At 42.5% G+C, this 21,453-nt stretch overlaps 1 protein-coding gene across 1 annotated transcript in view; it reads right to left on the bottom strand.

Annotated features, from left to right (window-relative positions):
- Positions 1-401: 401 nt before the first annotated feature.
- The window catches only part of LOC311233812 (uncharacterized protein), a 59,201-nt gene continuing 38,149 nt past the window's right edge, over positions 402-21,453 (bottom strand). The window contains exons 10-12 of the mRNA XM_084320838.1: positions 10,017-10,200; positions 8,877-9,062; positions 402-2,554 (exon numbers count right to left, since the gene is read on the bottom strand). Of these exons, the coding sequence (XP_084176964.1) occupies positions 860-2,554; positions 8,877-9,062; positions 10,017-10,200 (2,065 nt within the window). The 3' untranslated portion in view covers positions 402-859. The remainder of the gene's footprint in view (positions 2,555-8,876; positions 9,063-10,016; positions 10,201-21,453) is intronic.

Here is a 21,453-nt window from a genome sequence, read left to right as displayed (position 1 = left end):
TTAACCAAAAGACTCTGGGCTAGATCCACAAAGAATGGATTGCACAGTGCTAGTTGCACCCTACTTACAATTAATTATGAATTGAAAATGGGGGACCCTGGTGTAAACAAGACGAAAGTCTTTCTCTGGTCTGCATCCCCTTAACAATTGTGTGTATTGAGCCTTACTGTATTCTACAATCTGTTAATAAAAGTTTCAATCAATCAAATTTGATTGATTGAAAATGTTATTAACAGATTGCAGAATGGGTACAATACAGTATGGCTCAATACACACAATTGTTCAGGGGATGCAGACCAGAGAAAGACTTTCGTCTTGTTTACACCAGGGTCCCCCATTTTCTATTCATAATGAATTGTAAGTAGGGTGCAACTAGCACCGTGCAATCCATTCTTTGTGGATCTAGCCCTCAATGTATAAGAGTCTGTTGTGAGGAAAGAACAAACAAAAAAAGGTTCTGTGATTGTCATGAGTCTCTGTGCGGTTGGTCTCCTGGGGATGTGTTCCCTGTGCGGTTGGTCTCCTGGATGTGTTCCGGACAACAGGAAATCAGGGGTACGTCCAATAGAAGTTGTGTTCAAAAACGAAATCTGAAATCCTGGGAGATAGATCACATCCCTGCTCCATGTGTACAGTACAGCTTCAGAGCTCTGAAGAATTTCTGTCTTCACTCAGAACCAAGCCAGAGGGGTGAAACCCAACTTGAGCCTGGAATCGCTCATCATTTTCTAATTATACATTAGCTAAAAACACAATAAAAAAAAGAATTAAAAAAGAAAAAATATATTTTACCCCAAGCCTGACACAATAGTCAAAAATCCAGTTGGGTTCTATCAGGGCATAAACGTGAATCTCTTTTTCAGCTTTGCTGAGTCAGGGTCAAAGTGGGTAAGACAGGGTTGGGCAGCTCTTTTTGCAGAGTCAGGGTCAAAGCGGGGAAGACCGGGTCGGGCAGCTCTTTTGGCAGAGTCAGGGTCAAAGCAGGTGGCATGGGTAAGACAGGGTTGGGCAGCTCTTTTTGCTGAGTCAGAGCCAAATCGCGTACGACAGGGTCGGATAGCTCTTTTTGCTGCGTCAGGGTCAAAGCGGGTGGCGAGGGTAAGACCGCGTCGGGCAGTTCCTTTTGCGGAGTCAGGGTCAAAGCACGTGGCGAGGGTAAGACAGGGTCGGGCAGTTCTTTAGCAGATGCCTCAGGGTCACACTCTTCTTTCACTGGCTTTTTTCCTCCACCAAAGTCACCATTTTGGTCTGTGGAGTTGGTCATGGAATTCTTACCCTCCTCCTCGTTCCAATCCTCCACTTCCATCTTGACATCGTGCCCGATTTCTACTTTTATGATCCGCGTCTCCACTTTCATGGCGTGCTCTTCCTCCCCCAGCTGTGGTCTTTCCGTCTCACCTTTCTCCCTTTGGCCACACTGCGTCGTCATGGTTTCCTCTTTGTCGTTTACCTCCATCATCGCTTTCCCACCCTCCTCCGCTCGCTCCACCTTGATTCTCTGCAGATTGGCCTCGGGGGGCGGAGGTCTCCCCCAGCTGTTCTCGTTTAGGTCCTCCTCCAGCCTTACCTGGAAGGGTGGCAGGCCCAGAAGGAAGGCCCTAATCCTGCTAGGCGAGCTCAGGTCTGCGGGTTCTTCCTGGTTCTCCAGATCCAGATCTGGTCCACCTTTGCTAGCCCTCCCTCCCAAGCTCAGGTCCTCTGCCTTGGACTGTTCTGGGGAGCCGACCCTGGACCTCTTGGATGAAGACTGTGCGGTGTCTCCGTCCAATGACGCCGCCCTCGGGTCCAAGTCGTCCGAGCCAGGCCGCTTGACAGCCGTGCGCTTGCTGAGGTTGAGGGGTAGGGCCTGCTCGGGCGGAGGAGTCATGGGGGAACACGGGGGCTTATTGTTCAGGTCCTGTGACAGCACCTCAGAGAGACGCCGGGTGAAGTTCTGGAGCTGTGCCGAACCCAGAGGAGTCCTCATTAGCTGGCGGACCTTAACGCTACAGTCCAGGTCCAGGGGGAGCACTCGAAGAGGGGGCAGTAGAGGCCGATTCCTCCCCTCCCTGCTGCCGCCCCTCTGGGCTCCCTCATCCAGAATACATCCGGAGCACTGGTGGGAGTGGTGGTGGTGGTGAGGTTGGGGCTGGTCCCCATTGAGATGGGTGGAATCTGGGATTCCGATCTTGGGTTGGAGTGAGTGGATAGAGGACTGGTGCTGGGCTGGGTGCGGTGCAGAGTCTTGGAGTATCATGGTGGGACTGTCTGGGCCTCTCTGAAGGCCCAATCGTGTCCTAAAGATGTCCAGGGGACACATGCCTTTAGTGGGGCTAAAGCCACCCAGGGATCCCCCGGCATGGAACCTGGGCAGGGAAGACAGGAGGGTCCCAGGAGATGACGGAGCTGGCGTCAGGGGATCCCCTTTCTCCTGCTTAATCTCCCTCCCCGGTTTGGGTTGGAAGGGGAGCATGGGGATGGACATAGGAGAGAGGTCCGGTGTTAGGGGCATGTTGACTGGGGCTGGGTAGACAGGCTGGAGGTGGGAAGAGGGCTTCTGAAGAGGCTTAATGACCTAGAAGTAGAGAACAAGGAGGGGGTCAAGCAACATACTGTAGGAAGAGACGGGTCCTTTCAATGTAAATTACTGCTATGAAGATCAAAACCAACGACTCGCTGCTATCAAGATCAAGATCAAAACCAATGACTCTCCGCTATGGAGATCAAAACCAACGGCTTGCAGCTATGGCGATTAAATCTCTTGCATCTCCAAAGTCAGCGCCCTCAGGAATGAAGGAAAACTGCTTCTATTTTTAGTTTAACACATTCATTATTGACACCAGAACGGACCTCATGAGTAATAAAACTTAAAACCACTGGCCAGTGGCCATATGTATCGCACTTCTAAGAATAGGAGTGCTGATCTAGGATCAATGCTGAGGTCACACAACCATTGTACACTTCACTATGACTGGTCTCAGATCAGCACTAGACCTAGTTTAACATGCTTGTCATTAACACATTGACTGCCAGCTATCGGCCTCATCCTGTTCTAGCTAGGCCACGCTTTAAAAGATAGGAGTGCATCACCTTGTTTGTAGAGCTATATCTATATTCTATATTATAGCTATGGATACAATACTATGGTCATTTGACAGTAACCATCTTCTGTCCAAGATGCAAAAAAGAATACATTTGTTTATGAATACGTTTGCACGTTATCCCGTGGTGAATATAAGTATAGTTTTGGAATGATCCGGGCTAATTCCTGGGAGGTTGAGTTAAAGGGCGCAACGTGAATTCTACTAAAAGCATTGGCGTTTCATCCCTGGACACGCTACTATTTCCAAATCAACTGTATATAATAGGTATTATGTTTCATCATGAATGCATAAAGGGGGGGGGGGGTCATTTCTGATGCTTTGATTGCCAGTAACGGCATTCGTTATGAACACCACACACGCCGATCAGCACGAAATCCTTGCAGGATCAAGCTGGAATTGACGTCAGATAGTCCTTACCTGAGGTCGGGGGTAATCCAAAAAGAATATTCCAATTGTTTGATCGCCATCTGGTCCATCTGATGTCCATCTGGTCCACGACATAATACGGCACAACACATGCATCGAGGGGCCCGGACCCGTTTCAATGCGACTGAGTGAATCTCTAGGCTTCCCTGTACTAAAGAATTGCGCCCGGAGTGATTTAAACGGAACACCCGGGCTGGAACAGGGTTTACTGCACTCTCGATACTGCCACCTGGGAGGATCTGGCCGGTACTGCACCCTCGGCGTCCCAGTAGCGTGAATACTTTCCCTAAGGTGGTTGTCCTTCCACGTTCGGTTTGCGCGGCCTGATTGGCCACTGACGTTTCTCTCAGCGCCCAATCGCGTTGCGCCTAGCTTTCAGTTCCACAGCCCAAGTCCTTCAGTTCCACAGCCCATTTCCGACATCACATCAATATAAATAACGTATTGTTTTCATCTCTATATTAACGTAACACGCTATTCATATCAATCGGCATCACATCAATATAAATAACGTATTGTTTTCATCTCTCTATATTAACATAAAGCGCTATTCATATCAATCGGCATAACATCAATATAAATAACGTATTGTTTTCATCTCTCTATATTAACACTTTGACTGCCCAAGTTTAATTCCTTATTAGTCCCTTGAATGCCCAGCACCACTTCAATGTTAGCGTTAATATCGCCTAATCTATCTATATCACATAATCACATAAAAGCTTATATATCCGTGAAAACGGGTCTGATTATCCTTAGACTGGTAACATAGATTCCTTACCTGAGATCAGATGGTATCCAAATGGATTATTCCAATTCCTGATCGCCATTAGAAAAAAATCGCTCCTTTTAGTGATTCACCATGTATACTGTAAAACACATATTCCCCGCTGCTCCGAGAGTCCAGCATGAAGCTGGTAGACGCCGGTTGCATGAGTGAGAAGTAAAATGTGGAGTGCAGGTTTTTTTTTTCTCATTCATTTTCATTGAGTTCAATCCAAAAGGGTGAATTACCATCTGGGAGACGATAGGGGGCGCTTTTTTCACATCCGAGCGCCTGAAGTAGCTGAATTTCCAACGGTAGACACGGTTGATGAAATATGATTTCAGATCGCAAAAAAATTAAATAAAAACAGAACAAACGAATATTCTCGTGATTGGGCATTCAACCCGGGGGGTAATAACCTGAATAATCTCGGGCGTGGCATGCAAAGTGTTAACTTAACGCGCTATTCATATCAATCGACATCACATCAATATAAATAACGTATTGTTTTCATCTCTCTATATTAACGTAACACGCTATTCATATCAATCGACATCACATCAATATAAATAACGTATTGTTTTCATCTCTCTATATTAACGTAACGCGCTATTCATATCAATCGACATCACATCAATATAAATAACGTATTGTTTTCATCTCTCTATATTAACGTAACTAGCTATTCATATCAATCGACATCACATCAATATAAATAACGTATTGTTTTCATCTCTCTATATTAACGTAACTAGCTATTCATATCAATCGATATCACATCAATATAAATAACGTATTGTTTTCATCTCTCTATATTAACGTAACTAGCTATTCATATCAATCGACATCACATCAATATAAATAACGTATTGTTTTCATCTCTATATTAACGTAACGCGCTATTCATATCAATCGACATCACATCAATATAAATAACGTATTGTTTTCATCTCTATATTAACGTAACGCGCTATTCATATCAATCGGCATCACATCAATATAAATAACGTATTGTTTTCATCTCTATATTAACGTAACGCGCTATTCATATCAATCGTCATCAATATAAATAACGTATTGTTTTCATCTCTCTATATGATGCACGATGCACGGCGGTAGTAGTTAGTGCATTGATGTGCTAGTTAGTTAGTATATTGATGCACGGCGGTAGCGAGTTAGTTGATTGTTAGTAGTATATTGAGTTAGTATATTGATGCACGGCGGTAGAGAGTTAGTTGATAGTTAGTAGTATATTGATGCAGATAAGTAGCTGATGTGACGGACGCGTGGAACTGAGAGGCGTTCTGAAAGTTAGGGCTAACGCGATTGGGCACTGAGAGAAGCGTCAGTGGCCAATCAGGCCGCGCAAACCGAACGCGGAAGGACAACCACCTTAGGGAAAGTATTCACTCGTCCCAGTATGCCTTTTAACGGCAACATACAGGTCTGTGACATTGAATAGAATATTAAAATCAAAAAAAGGAAAAACGTTCAAATAACGAGTATACTCGTTGTTGGCGTTCAAAGGATGGCGCCCAATAACGAGTATAATCGTTGTTGGAGGGGAATGAGTTAAGAAGGCTTCTTTATCTTTGTCACCATTAACTCATTCTGCTCCAAACCTGAGATTTCTCGTGTTTCAAATCCAAGCGTTGAGCGCCAAACCCCTGTGTCTCCCTGGCACCGCTACCTACGTTATAATTGCGATCAAATGACGATCAAATCCCGACAGGTGGCAGTATCACCTACCTTTTGAACTGGGTCTCCGAGTTGTCTATCAGTGCCTCGGGCTGCAGGAATCCCCTCCCCATCAAAGTGAGCAGCACACAGCAATCTGTCACCGATTTGCTCGACTGAAACCTATTGTTTCCCGTATTCTAGCCAGGCCCAATGCACACCGGTAATGGCGATCGCGATGAACTACTGGGATTATTCATTTTTGAGTACCTGCTGACACAGGTAAGGTCTATTTTAGGTATATTTTAGAGAATGCATTGGATACTTTGAAAGTAGCGCATAGACGTTTTTGAACCACCTCTATAGGGAGGTGTAGTCTGACATCACTTTGGACTGCCCGCACGGTCCACCCGTATAGGAATTTATCATTGGGAAAATAGATTAACGGCTATTGTAACAATTCTGCCTCATGAACATTGGCAAGCTTTCCACAAAATGAGTTCCCTTCCATCACTAACATTATTGTTTAAGCATTTTTGGTTTAAATACAATTCGGCGATTTCTTTTTACGATTAATTGCGAATATTAATAAATATAGATTGTCGATGAATACGCACAGAAAGGTACACCATGCAAATGTTCATGCTTTATTTGTTTTAAACGAGACGATTTAGAAATGGGCAATGTGGAAATACGTTGCAATTTTGCGAGGTGGACCGGCCGGAAACAGCAATGACGTAACCACTACACCTCCCTATAAATGGAAAGGTTCATCGATTAGTTGAGGCCCTTTCATAGTCATAGAATACGTGGACCAGCATCCTCTAGGGCAGTGGTCACCAACCTTTTTAAGCCCAAGATCACTTTCTTTTTTTTTTGGTGAAGGCAAGATCTACCTATTGAAGCGTTGAGAGAAAAAGAAAAAGTACAATATTGTACTTTAAACTAAATGACTTTTATTTGCCTGTATTCTAATTACATGCAATGCTTTGGTCCAACATTAAAACGTCAAAGTAGAACTATTGTGTACTTTCTCAGTCAGTGCTAAGTGCAGTCATCTTATGCAGCATCACTTTTCACATCAAAACAAAAGTAGAACTGTAATGTGGACTTTCTCAGTCAGTGCTAAGTGCAGTCAGTGCTAAGTGCAGCATCACTTTTCACATCAAAACAAAAGTAGAACTGTAATGTGGACTTTCTCAGTCAGTGCTAAGTGCAGTCAGTGCTAAGTGCAGCATCACTTTTCACATCAGAACAAAAGTAGAACTGTAATGTGGACTCTCATATTATTAACATTGACAAACATATTTACAATTAGCATTTTATAAAGTAGAACTGTAATGTGTACTTTCTCAGTCAGTGCTAAGTGCAGCATCACTTTTCACATCAAAACAAAAGTAGAACTGTAATGTGGACTTTCTCAGTCAGTGCTAAGTGCAGTCAGTGCTAAGTGCAGCATCACTTTTCACATCAGAACAAAAGTAGAACTGTAATGTGGACTCTCATATTATTAACATTGACAAACATATTTACAATTAGCATTTTATAAAGTAGAACTGTAATGTGTACTTTCTCAGTCAGTGCTAAGTGCAGCATCACTTTTCACATCAAAACAAAAGTAGAACTGTAATGTGTACTTTCTCAGTCAGTGCTAAGTGCAGTCAGTGCTAAGTGCAGTCAGTGCTAAGTGCAGCATCATTTTCACATCAAAACAAAAGTAGAACTGTATGTGTACTTTCTCAGTCAGTGCTAAGTGCAGCATCACTTTTCACATAAAAACAAAAGTAGAACTGTAATGTGGACTCTCAGGGTTAAAAAAAAAAAAAAAAAAAAAAAAAATTCTTTTTTTAATTTTCATGGAAAGATCTACAGGGACAGTCTCAAAGATCGACCAGTCGATCAAGATCGACGGGTTGGTGACCACTGCTCTAGGGTCCAGCTCAGACTAAAACGAGGCAATGGCGGATGTCTGCACGAGGCAATGGCGGATGTCTGCACAAGTGTGTACACCAGCCAGTTTTACGGTCTGTGCTGCATACCTAGCATTCACCCATTAGTGTACCAGTGCCAACACTTGGGAGCAGGGGGAAAATCCATACAGCAATCGATGTGTTGATTTAAAAAAATAAAATAAAGATTTTGTACTGCAATACAAATCATTGGAATGAGGTGAACAGACTGAGAATGTCATCCGATTAGATCAAACAGATGATGTATATATATTTTCAACAAAGCTTTCCATTGGGGACATCATTTGCAGTTGATAATATTGTAAGATAATATCGTTATTGTGGGACCTCTGGGTGATTCCAACCCGTACTTGGAGTGTATGACTTGCAAAGGATTGTGGACCGTCCGGCAGTCCCGTCTGCGTACGTATATGTACGTGCCCTGTACTTGCGAGATGATGTTGGTGCCTTTACGGCAAACTACATGGAGTGTGTCCACGGTCTAACGCTTTGACCTACGGAGTGCAGTTAGAGAACATTACAATCAATCAAAGCAGCTACGAGGGCTTTCTGTAGCTCATCTCTGCACGAGTAGTCTACGCCCCCATCCCCTTTACGCTAAACCTAGTTAAAACTGCATAGAATTTTACAAAAGTATCTGAAATTGCAATGCAATCAGAGCCAAACAGTTTAACCACTGTACTGAAACATTATAATTTGATAAGCTCCGACATACATGCATGTCTAAAATATTAAAATCACCATTGAAAAGTGTATCCCGGTCATTCTTCAGGAATGCGGCTCGCATGAGAGGTGTAGCTGGTATAGTAGCTGGTGCCCTGCTGCACTCAGACCCTCACGCATTATGCATATGTCGCCGTGAAGTGGAGCCGTTACACTACATTCACATTTGCATCAACGCCCGCGTAAACACGGGAGGGAGCCGAATGCCCCCGCTCTCCCGTCCAGACTTACATGGTGCTGGAGGCTGCAGGCCGGGTCGGCCTTGGTGCAGGGAGGCTGGGGGAGCAGCTGGCACGTCTTGGTTTTGGCATGCTGCTGGGCCACGAGTTTAGCCTGAGCGATCAGGGTAGCCTTGTTACGTCTCCCCGGGGGGCGGCCCCTGCCCCTCTTCATCACCACGCCGTCCGGAGAGAGTACCTGGAAGAGAAGAGAGAGGGGACGGTGGGGAAGAGAGGAGGGGGGGGGGGGTGGGGGACAAAAAAAGAGAGAAGCAACGTCAAAAGGACATGAAACATAACATTTTAGCCATCGGCTGTATTACCAATGTTTAATGTAATCTCCCGTCTCTTCCTGCCATCTGGAGGAACGTAGAGACTAGACTCAACCATTAAATTACGTGGGGGGGGGGGTTCTACACTGTCCTCATTCTAAATTATTTCAATTCTATAGCGAGTGCACCTTTAAAAAACGATTACCTTACAGTACCGAGTTGCCAACAATCATCGCTGATGACCAAAAAAAAGAATGAATAAATCTTTCTTTTATGTTGGGGAAGGCGCGAGGCCTCCACTGAGGGTAAGGTTAAGGTAAGGGTTAGGTTCATGAACAACACTTTAGGTAGAAACCATGACTAGTTCCAGCATTACAATGTCCTACTGGAATAAACTTCCACAATATTTAGTTTCAATTACCAGTAACGTTGGATTCAAGAAGACTTAGAGACTAAGAAAAGCTGTAATGCAGAAAGAGATTGATTTTGGTTAAGTCTAATCTGTGTCTGATGAATGAATTATTGTGTTGGGTTATGTATTAATTTGGAATGTCTTTGTCTAATGGTTATGAGGAATATTAGTATATGGAATGTCAAGCTGTTTTTGAACAAGTTTTAGTTTTCTCTGAGATGTTTCCGTTTGTTGTTTTATTGATATTTGATTTGTTCTTTATGTTTGTATATTTGTTATTGTTCTATTCTATTGTTGTTTGTATGTCTGTTTTATTTTATGTTGTTTTATTGATTATTCTAGTTTGATTTTTACATGTTTGTATCCAGACCCCAGGAAGAATAGTCAATGCTGAGGCAGTGACTAATGGGGATCTGAAATAAAGAAATTACAACTTAGCCCAACAACAAGCGAGGACTACAACACTTACGGGGGGAAGCGGAGGGGGGCTGGGGGCCGACAGAGTCTTGTCCCTGTTCTTGGTGCCTGGTCTGCGGCCCCTCGGCAGCGGCTTCCTCCCTTTCAGTCCTCTGGTCTTGGGGACGACGGGAGACTGTGGGACTTTGAGTTCGGCACCTCCCGCTCTGAGGTGCTCCTCATAGGAGAGCATCAGCCTGAGACGGGGGGAGATAAAAGAGGGTTAACTGGTTCCCTTTGAACAGTTGCGGTGAGGCAAGCGCTACCGGAGTCTCATGGCCAGTACAGAGAGACTCAGAAGGAGCTTCTATCCCCAGGCCATCAGGATGCTCAACGACTCCATGTAACAACCCATCATCTACAATCATTGCACACACATCCACATGCACACTCACTTTTAAACAAACACTCTCACCTTAACACTCACTTTAGACACTACATTATATTTATCTATTATTAACACATTGGGCGCCGGGGGTTGTGCCCATCAATGTACCCAGTCTGCCACCATTGAAAGCCTATGGAGTTGTTTACCTTCTTTGCAGGGCTATAACTTTTTTAATTGTATTGCTATATTGACATTACTATGGCCCATTCAACATCGATTATCTATCGTTCAGGATGTGGGAACGTTATATTTTTTCATTCACATTGTTGTGTTAATACCTTCGAGAATATAAGTATGTTTTTAATCTTTTCTGCCGTAATTCCAAAAACAGTAGTTATAGGCCCTGAAGCATAATTCGATTATCGATTGGCGTTTCTTTCCCACACACGCTATATTAAAAAATTCAAATGTATATGATCGGTATACATCATGCTTCATCATGCGTGGAGGAAAGGGGGGGGTCGTTTATAATTCCTTGATCGTCAGTAACGGCTTTATTTACTATGAGTTGATATATTGATCAGACTGTTTGCAGTGAAATGAATAAACAATCGGGTTTAAAATAACGTTACTGCCCTCTTACCGTGCGCCGATGAGACTGGAGGAGAAAGATCCCAATTATTCGACGCCGATCTCCTAGATCCATTTCCGGTTTGTATGGCGCAATAAACGCCGAAATCATATCGATTATTGCGTTATGGCAGCGATCCATATGCACACCAGTGTTTGTCTGTAGTCCCGTAGCGAGATGTGACTGCCGGAGGAATTTCCTCGACGCACCGATGACACTATCCGGTTTTGAGTGTGTAACTCGCCCGACCATCCACCAGGCGGCGGTATTGAGGCGTTGCAGTCCCATTTAGGGTCCCGCTGCAGCACCGGGGGTTGGGTGGATGAATTATGAATGCCATGGCGAAAAAATTTAATATTGATCTAAAAAACGCTGTACAGCGATGTTGGCGGTCAACGCATGGCGGGCAATAACGCTGTACAGCGTTTTTGGCGCTGGATGTGTTAAAGAGATTTGCACTACATTCATACCACATATGCAATTGCACCTTACCTCAAAGTTTTGTACCTCATTTTCTGCATTGTACCTCACTGTTTACTCATTTTACTACTTTCGATTGTATATTGTACTGTATTCCTCTTTATTATTTTTTTTAACTTACCTTTTACTTGCTTTTACTATGAGAGTGTGCTTCATACAGTAAAAAAAGTATTTCACCGTGAAGTACGTGTATTTGATTGTGATATTTAATAAACAAACTTGAAACTTCTCAACCAGGGGTCTGGGGACCAACAGGTGTCCTCGAAGAGGCTCCAGGGGGTCCCCAGCAAAATTATCGATTAGAACTCAGACCTCAATGAGAAACTGTATAAGAATGACTATTCTGGCTATAAGTTCCACTCTCTTCACGGTTATCTCCCGACGAAAGACATCACACCAAACACAAATATGCTTAAATGAGGGGCCCAGAGACAAAACCTCAACATATGGGGGCCCAGGGCCCAACACGTAGTAATTTGGGGGTCCTCGACACAAGAGGTGGAGAACCACTGAACTAGATGTCTCACAACAGGCTTTACAGGTTTGTCTGCCTTCATATGTAGATGTAGCCTAGATGTAAAGAAATCTTCAGGCCCAGACAAGATAGAGCCATTCTTCTTCAAAGTTGCTGCAGGTCTGATTGCAGAACCCATAACCTCTATTTTGAATCTCAGTCTTTGTGCTGGTGAATTACCTAGCTCATGGAAGTCGGACATGGTTCTCCCCTTGTTAAAGGGCGGAGACCCGTCTGACCTAAATAATTATCGCACTATTTCCAGACTGTCTGTCATGGCCAAAGTCTTTGAATCTCTTGTAAACGAACAACTGAAAAAGTTTCTAACTGACCATGATATTCTTAACGAGTCTCAGTCAGGCTTCAGATCAGGCCATAGTACTACTTCAGCGACTATGCTAGTCTCAAATGACATAATTGAAGCACTAGACAAGAAAAAACACTGTGCAGTATTGTTTGTTGATCTGTCTAAAGCTTTTGATTCTGTGGATCATGCATTGCTACTGCAGAGGCTTGGCTGCATAGGTCTTGGTAAAATGGCTTTGAGCTGGTTTAAAAACGATCTATCTGAAATAACTCAGTGTGTTTCAGTAGAAGATTATACTTCAGCTGCTCTTACTGTAAACAAAGGTGTTCCACAAGGTTCTATTTTGGCCCCTGTCTTATTCTCCATCTTTATAAATTAACTAAGAAATGGGATAAACCCAGCACGGTTTCATTTATACGCCGATGATACAGTTGAGGACCCCCTCGAAAACGAGATAGCATATCTCAAGGGGTTTATCCTTCAAATAAATTTCAAATAGTTTACACAGTGGCTTCCTCTTTAACTCAGGCCATATAGCTTCTACGGGATGCTTTTAATACACTGCAACACTCCTTGCTAAGGCTAAGACTGGTCCTTAATGCAAAAAAGACCAAGTACATGACCTTCTCTCGCTCTCGAGCTAATACAGCTGTCCCTCCGATTCTGACACTGGAAGGGACATACCTTGACAAAGTAGCATCCTACAAATATCTGGGCATATGGATTGATGAAAAGATGGCCTTTGATGTTCATATTGGGAACCTACTGAGAAAACTTAGACCTAAACTGGGCTTTTTCTTCCGTCTAAAGAAATGTTTCCCGTCTGAAGCCAGAAAGAGAATTGTGCAGAGTTCCTTTCTGTCTGTATTAGACTATGGCGATGTGATCTATATGCATGCTCCTTCCTCCCTGCTTAAAAAGCTGGATTCTGCGTACCATACTGCCATACGTTTTGTAACGGGTGCAGGCTCTCGCACCCACCACTGCACTTTGTATCAGTCCTTAGGATGGTCCTCTCTGTACCAAAGAAGACAATCACACATGTTGATTTTTATCCTTAAGTCATTGCTAGGTAAGCTGCCCTTATATATCTCCAGACTTCTGTCCTTTTATACTTGCTTTTTTAATACCAGACGAGCAGCAAATGGGATGCTTTTAAATGTTCCTTTGATGCAGTCAGAGCTTGGTAAAGCTGCATTCTCCCACTATGCTCCCTTTTTATGGAATACGCTGCAAGTAAAACTTTGTCTAGAGGCACTTCCTACTGTAAATGCTTTTAAAGGTATGCTACGATTAGCCCTTCATGAAACATGTAACTGTTTTACCTGATGCTATTGTTGATGTGATTATGCTCCTTGCCACTGCACAAATGGCCTTCTGTATTTATATTTGAATTGTATGTTTAATGCCCTGTTTTATGTTGAAACTTGTTGTGTGCCGTGTTGGTCAGGACTCCCTGGAAGAAGAGATCTTGTATCTCAATGGGACATTCCTGGATAAATAAAGGATAAATAAAATAAAAATATAGCAATCATCATAATAATCGTAACTACCGACCTCATGCTCTATTGCTTTTATTATGTACAGTTCACATTTGTACAATCGTCGTTTCTGTAAATTAGGGAAACCTCAGAAGCTTATAATTTTAAATAAAGGTTGAAATGAAAAAACAAATACTATAGTCTACCCATATACTCTGTATGATAGCATGTACAACAGTAATAATAATAATAACTTTATTTGTATATATATATTTATTTATTCATATTTCACATCCGTCTGTACCTCTGTACATACCTGCACATAATCCATTTTCATATCTGTAGATACTATATCTATACATATCCCTTACCTAATCTTACTAGTTATGCTGCTGGCTAGTACGACTACAACCATACTGTCTTTATACCTGCATCACTGTACATATTAATAGTACAACTCTGTACATGCATCTGATTAGCACTATACGTGGCTAGTAGTACTAATTTATATATTGTATACCTAGTTTAATAACCTGTACATTGCATATTACTATTGTACAGAAGCCCTAAGAGGCCATACATTCATACATTTTATTTACTGTTTTCCCGTGATAACGAGTTAATTTAATTCGTTTTCTCGTGATAACGGATTAATTTGTTTCGTTATCTCGAGATAACAAATACCGTTTTCTCTAGATCTCGAGAAAACGAAACGATAGTATATTAAATCACTGCAGGAAACATCATTCAGTGTAGCAATGTCAGAGGAGCAGGAGGATATTGATCATTGCGTTACATATCTCTTCAATCAAGGCCTGACAGGCTGAAATAGCTTTATGCCTTGCTGACTGTTACAGATAATATACACATTAGTGTGCGTCATCTAAGAAGACGGTTAGCAAAGGCTTCAGCTTTACAGGCGGCGCAATCAAAGTGAGCTCTCAGAGCATGCGGGAGGCTGCAACTCGAAACTGACCCCCGTAAATGTCCAATCCCCCCCCCCAAATGTACAGTTTCCTCCCCCTCGTATGTATATATTTTCTGTTAGGATCTCTGTTTAACAGTACTGTATATTTGCATATCTTGTATGTCGCATATCTTGTATGTCACAAATGTAACAGTACTGTATGTACCCCCCTGAAATAAATGAATCCGTTATCACGAGAAAACGATCTTTGTTATGTCGAGATAACAAAATAAAAAGTCGTTATCACGAGAAAACGGAGTAAATAAAATGTATGAATGTATGGCCTCTTAGGGCTTCCATACTATTGCACTTTACGGTTACATTTCTGTTGTACTGTGCTGTATAATGAAAATACATTTGAATCTAATCTAATCGTGACAAATCGTCCCACTTGCTTGCCTTAATTTTTCCCGTTATGGTGTTTTTTTGTGTCTTTCATAGTTTCATAACATGTCTGTTCTGAAGGGTCCAGATTAATACTGAGAATCTGCGTTTATTATTTTGTATAACTTTTATATTGTTTATATATATAAGCTATATACCTTTAAGCTTCCGTTTGCATCATAGTATTATTCGCTCGCCTCACTGGGCACCGCCCTTGACATTGGAGGCGCCAGCAGACGCGCCCCTCAGACAAGTTCAAAGACGTGTCCGGGCAAGTTCAGACATGCCCTTAGCAGGCGCATTGATTCCGGACAAGTAATTCGGCTGCGCTCTAGAAATCAGTCTGAGTATATATATTGTAGATGGCGCAAGCAGCCGTAGTGTGAACCTAACGAGAGCAGAGAAACGAGAACACAGTAACGATTGTGCAGAACGAGTGAACATGTGAGCAGTGGAAGTAATGAGTCGGCAGTAGCAGAACAGGAGAAGCAGCCGGGCGAGATTGTAATACGTTCGGTACCGTTGTACACAAACCTACCCGCGGTGTATCGTTACGGAAAGCTAGTAGCTACTTAGATACAACCATAATATTGTAGAGCCATTATTGGCGCAGTATGGTGACTTGTGTAAGCGAAGTAACGTGGAGAAGCGTATAGTTAAGACCATCGGCGTTTGGATCTAACTACTCCCTGAAGACAGTCATCGGGCTAGCTTCCAGCACAAACGAAGCTAGCTAGCTACCATCTCTGCCATCGGGCTTTGGATTAAGAGCTATTAACCCTGCCATCGGGCACTTGGATTACAGGGACTGGATCCGTACGAGACCCCCTTTTCTTCAGTGATCACAGGATTATCCGACTATTCTTCAATTCCTCTGGAGCTTACAACTCCACAGGGGAAATCATCGTCTCCAGCTACCCACCATGCTTTGCCCTGTATCGCCTTCTCTCACTCCCTGCAGAGCTCCGGTCGAGTATTCTTAACCTAGGAAATATTCATTCCCCCTGACTTTGATACTCTGACATTATACTATTAAGAGAGCAACGTAATAATTCAGTTGTATAGTGATATGACTATTAAAATACTGTAAACTTGATATCCTTGTCCCCGTGCCGTCAATTGAGTGTCTGCCATATTTATCTAACTGTACTGTCTGGCAAGTAATAATATTTAGTAGTGGTTTAATCTAAACAATCTTTAATACAGTCCGGGTTGTGTAGCCCCTCAGCTACAATGTCCTTTCTGCTTGTCCATGTTAAAATGGATTGTGTCGTTGGCGCTAATATGTAAATGTAGGCAACTGACCATTAGCATCGTGCTAATGCTCCCCAGCAATTCAATACAATATTGATTGTAAAAAAATGATTACATTTATATATATATATATATATATATATAAAAAAAAAAAGAAGAAGGCCCAGAGCACAGCATCAGATCCTTTGTTTAGTAACGCTAGATTTTCAATGCACAGTTAGCAGCCATTGTGCTATAAAATAGCCTGCTTCGGTCACGATATAAAGAAAACTCATTCGGTTTGAGTGAATGAGTTGGAATGTGGTGATGTCATTATGTCACAGTCCAGGTAGTAGTATCAACTACAGCTCAGTAAAATTATATATATATATATATTTAAAAAAAAAATATATATATATATATACCGTATATATATTATGGCCTTGATATATATATATATATGAATATATTTTTCATTTTCATTATTTCACTGAGCTATATTCCCCCCCCAAACAAATCTATGCATGTTCTTTTTCAGAGGATATCTTTTCCAACACTATGCTGGTGAAGCAGTTGTGTGTTTTCAGTGTGAAGTAGGCCATTTGTTCATTTGTTTCATTTGAAGTGCAGCCAACGACGCGTGTGGGTTCCATTGCACCAGCTAGGTGTCCTAAGGTTGGATGTCTGTGCTATATTCAGCTTTATCTATGTCCTACATTATGTGTAATATTTAGGCTACGCATATCGCATGATCTAGAAATAGGACTTTGCGCCTATTGTCGTCATGAATGCTCCGCATATATCGCGCCGTTTTTTCCTCGTTAAAAAGATACGATCTGGAATTAATTTGAACATCTACATGTTTATAGATCTTTGGAAAGTGCGACTTGTTAAGAGCCGTGTAAAACTCAAGGGCTCAGCCTTTCAGTAGAGAACTTTGTAAAGGGTAATAAAAACACTCTTGGCTGCACACTCTGCCCCACCCAAATCTACCATGATGTCATATCTATGATGTAATCTACCATGTCATATCTTTGATGCAATCTACCATGTCATATCTATGATGCAATCTACCATGTCATATCTATGATATCTATGATGCAATCTACCATGTCATATCTATGACACAATCTACCATGTCATATCTATTATGTAATCTACCATGTCATATCTATGATGTAATCTACCATGTCATATCTATGATGCAATCTACCATGTCATATCTATGATGCAATCTCCCCCCTAGACAGACTTTGATCGTACCGGCAAACAGGCACCATAACATCACAGATTGGGGGTTGGAGCAGTGTGTGCAGCAGGGTGAACATATCAACTACGTACTAGGGCAACCAAAAGGATGATGTGTTTAAGTAATTATGTAAAAAATAAAAAAAACATCAATACAGATTGCAATAAAGATGGCTATTTTTTCATCTACATCATCCCATTGAGCTCCGATTAACCCTTTCACTACCACACTACAGAAGGTTAACCTTTCACTACCACATTACAGACGGTTAACCTTTCACTACCACACTACAGAAGGTTACCCTTTCACTACAGCAGGTTAACCTTTCACTACCACACTACAGAGGGTTTACCTTTCACTACCACACTACAGAAGGTTAGCCTTTCACTACCACACTACAGAAGGTTAGCCTTTCACTACCACACTACATAAGGTTAACCCTTTCACTACCACACTACATACGGTTAACCTTTCACTACAGAAGGTTAGCCTTTCACTACCACACTACAGAAGGTTAGCCTTTCACTACCACACTACAGAAGGTTAGCCTTTCACTACCACACTACAGAAGATTAACCTTTCACCACCACACTACAGACGGTTAACCTTTCACTACCACACTACAGACGGTTAACCTTTCACTACCACACTACAGACGGTTAACCTTTCACTACAGACGGTTAACCTTTCACTACCACACTACAGAAGGTTAGCCTTTCACTACCACCCTACAGACGGTTAACCTTTCACTACAACACTACAGAAGGTTAACCTTTCACTACCACACTACAGAAGGTTAACCTTTCACTACCACACTACAGACGTTTAACCTTTCACTACCACACTACAGAAGGTTAACCTTTCACTACCACACTACAGAAGGTTAACCTTTCACTACCACACTACAGAAGGTTAGCCTTTCACTACCACCCTACAGACGGTTAACCTTTCACTACCACACTACAGAAGGTTAACCTTTCACTACCACACTACAGAAGGTTAACCTTTCACTACCACACTACAGAAGGTTAACCTTTCACTACCACACTACAGAATGTTAACCTTTCACTACCACACTACAAATGGTTTAACTTCTATGTTGTGGTAGTGAAAGGGTTAACACGACACAAGGATTCAGTGTCCTCCGATGACGTCACTGCAGGACAAAGCAGCTTTGGGATAATGTGAGACAAAATAAATCAGCTTCTTTCAGCGAAGTAGCCCTTTAAGTATAAACCGGGACTGTTGTGAATGTTTCAACAGGGGGCGTCAAACTGCAAATCAAGGATTGGGCCTTTAAAAAGAAAAAGAAAAAAAGGGGAATACAGCCCATTTTAAGAATTCACACGTTCCCGTCTGCGTCCCAGGACAGTTGAGTGAGTATTTGTGGACACACCCACTCTCCCTTAAAGCTAGAAATGAGAGAGGGAACCCTCTATATGTGGTCTCCAAACTGGGATGTAAAGCCTGGGGTAGCTTGATAAGACAATGAACGGGGGGCGCTTGTTACACTGACTGTTTTTGTGCTCGTTTTTATACGTTTTTGAATACGTTTGCTGTCCCTTTTACACAGAAATGCGTTTTTTGGCGGATACGTTGTGGCCCCACTGAAAACGCTAAATTGTGTTTTCCGTTTTGGAGTAGCGCCAAAACTCGCCGACAACAGTCGTGTAATTTGCACGGAGCCGTTGTTGCGAAAACGCCCATGCGCAGTAGATACCATCTGCGTGCCCTTCCGGTGACAACAGAGTGTGTGTGTGTGTGTGTGTTTGTTTGGGACAGAGCTGTCCCAAATAGCTGCAGCTACCATGTGTTGTCAAGTTATTGTTATAAGGACCCCAGTCCAAGCTACAACAGTCTGCATTCCCTTAACAATTGTTTGTATTGAGCCGTATTGTATTGTACCCATTATGCAATATGTTAAATAAAGTTTACATCCATTCATTCTGCTAGCATTACCGATTGCATGAGCACTGCCACTGGCTAACATGAGCTAGCGTTAGCTATCAGACCCTGTTAGCTCAAAGCTCCTCTTTCAACTTAACAAGCATTAAACAAAATGGCCCAGTCATCTATTCACCTTTGTTTAATACACACGGCGTTGTCTCTAATGTTATCTAGCTACTGATAGCTCCCGATATCATCAGTTTGGTGCTGGCTAACTAGCGTGAGCTAACGTTAGCTTCTAGCCACAATGCTATACTGTTATAATGGCATATTCCATCCATGTTAGCATGCAGCTAACAATGTAGCTAACAACGTCACAATCTTTTTTGAGACTAAACTATCCGCTCTTGGTGGTCACTTGTGTTGATGTTAGTTTTGTTTCTCAACAAATGAGAGGCAGAACACAGTGAATGTATCCGTTTTGTTTATTGCACTTTTATTACACTTTGCTGAAAAAGAAGTGCTGCATTGGGTAAATAGGCAAAGATGGCGGCGCCCGCCTTGTTGACATTTTCTTTGCAGGAAGTGTATTTGGCACATTCAAGTTCTGATTGGTTGAAAATTGCCTTCATGTTCGCCACCTACTGCCACCTACTGCTTTGGCAGTGTACTACATCACTGTGCTCAGGTGACAAAAACGAAAGTGTGACTGGCCTCCCGCTACGTTGCGGCAAAACTCATCGACAATGAAACGAAAGTCTAACCACAGCCTAACTTTATGAGCTGTAGCTGATCAAGACAATAGCCTAATGTCACACCTTTGGGAGAACCACAGCCCTCCCTCCTCAAGAGCCACAGCCCCCCCCCCCCCTCCTCCTCAAGAGCCACAGAAGGCCCAGGCGACCTCTTCTTCAGTGTATCCCAGGTGGCCACAATGGGAGCAGACTCAGGTAAGTTCCTCGACTTATCTTACTTATACTTGATCCACGCGTCTTACTAATATATTGATCATGCAGATCTGTCCACGTGCGTAACGGATTTATCCGGTCCCACCACAGAGCCCATACAGTGTTTGTGTGAGCCAAGGGCGTAATTTTGTTTTCAATGGTGGAGGGGACACATTTGGGGGCGTGGTCAGTGGTGCGTTGGTGATTTCATACCTAGTTGCACTATGTTTTAACACATCCACCGCCGGAAACGCTTTAAAACGTTATTGCCCGCCATGCTTTGACCGCCAGACCTCGCTGTATTCATATATACACCCGCGACGCTCCAGCTGGACCCTAAAGGTGAAGGCAACAATACCGCCGCCTGGTGGATGGTCGGGCGAGTTACACTCGCTTACAGGATATGGCTGCTGTGCGTCGATTAAATTCATCCGGCCGTCAGATATCGTTGCAAGGCTCCCGACAGACACAATGTACATAATGGATCGCTTTATAAACTTAATAATCTATATGATTTTGGCGTTTATTGCGACATACAAACCGGAAATGGACCTAGGCGATCGACGTCCTATACTTGGGATCTTTCACCGCCAGTCTCTTTGACGCATGGTATGAGGACACTAACGTTATTTTCAGCCCAATTGTACATTTCTTTATTTACAAACCATCTGATCAATAAATCAACCCATACTACATAAAGCAGTTAGTGACGATCAAGGAATTATAAACGACCCCCCCCCCCTTTCCTCCACGCATGATGACGCATAACTATACCGATCATGTACATTTGAATTTTTTAATATAGCGTGTCTAGGGAAGAAACGGCAATCGATAATCTATATATGAGTTTAGGCCTATAACTCACGTTCTAGGAATTAATGCAGAAAACGATAAAAACATACTTATATTCTAGACGGTATTTTTATATGAATGTATGAATGAAAAAGTATAACGTTCCCACATCCTGAACGATAGATAATCGATGTTGAATGGGCCATAGTAATGTCAATATACCAATCAAATTAAAAAAGTTATAGCCCTG

This window comes from Notolepis coatsorum (assembly GCF_963971535.1).
Source record: "Notolepis coatsorum genome assembly, chromosome: 8".
Taxonomy (NCBI): Eukaryota; Metazoa; Chordata; class Actinopteri; order Aulopiformes; family Paralepididae; genus Notolepis; species Notolepis coatsorum.
Note: the sequence above shows the minus strand (reverse complement) of the source record. Positions and strands in the feature narration are given on the sequence as shown.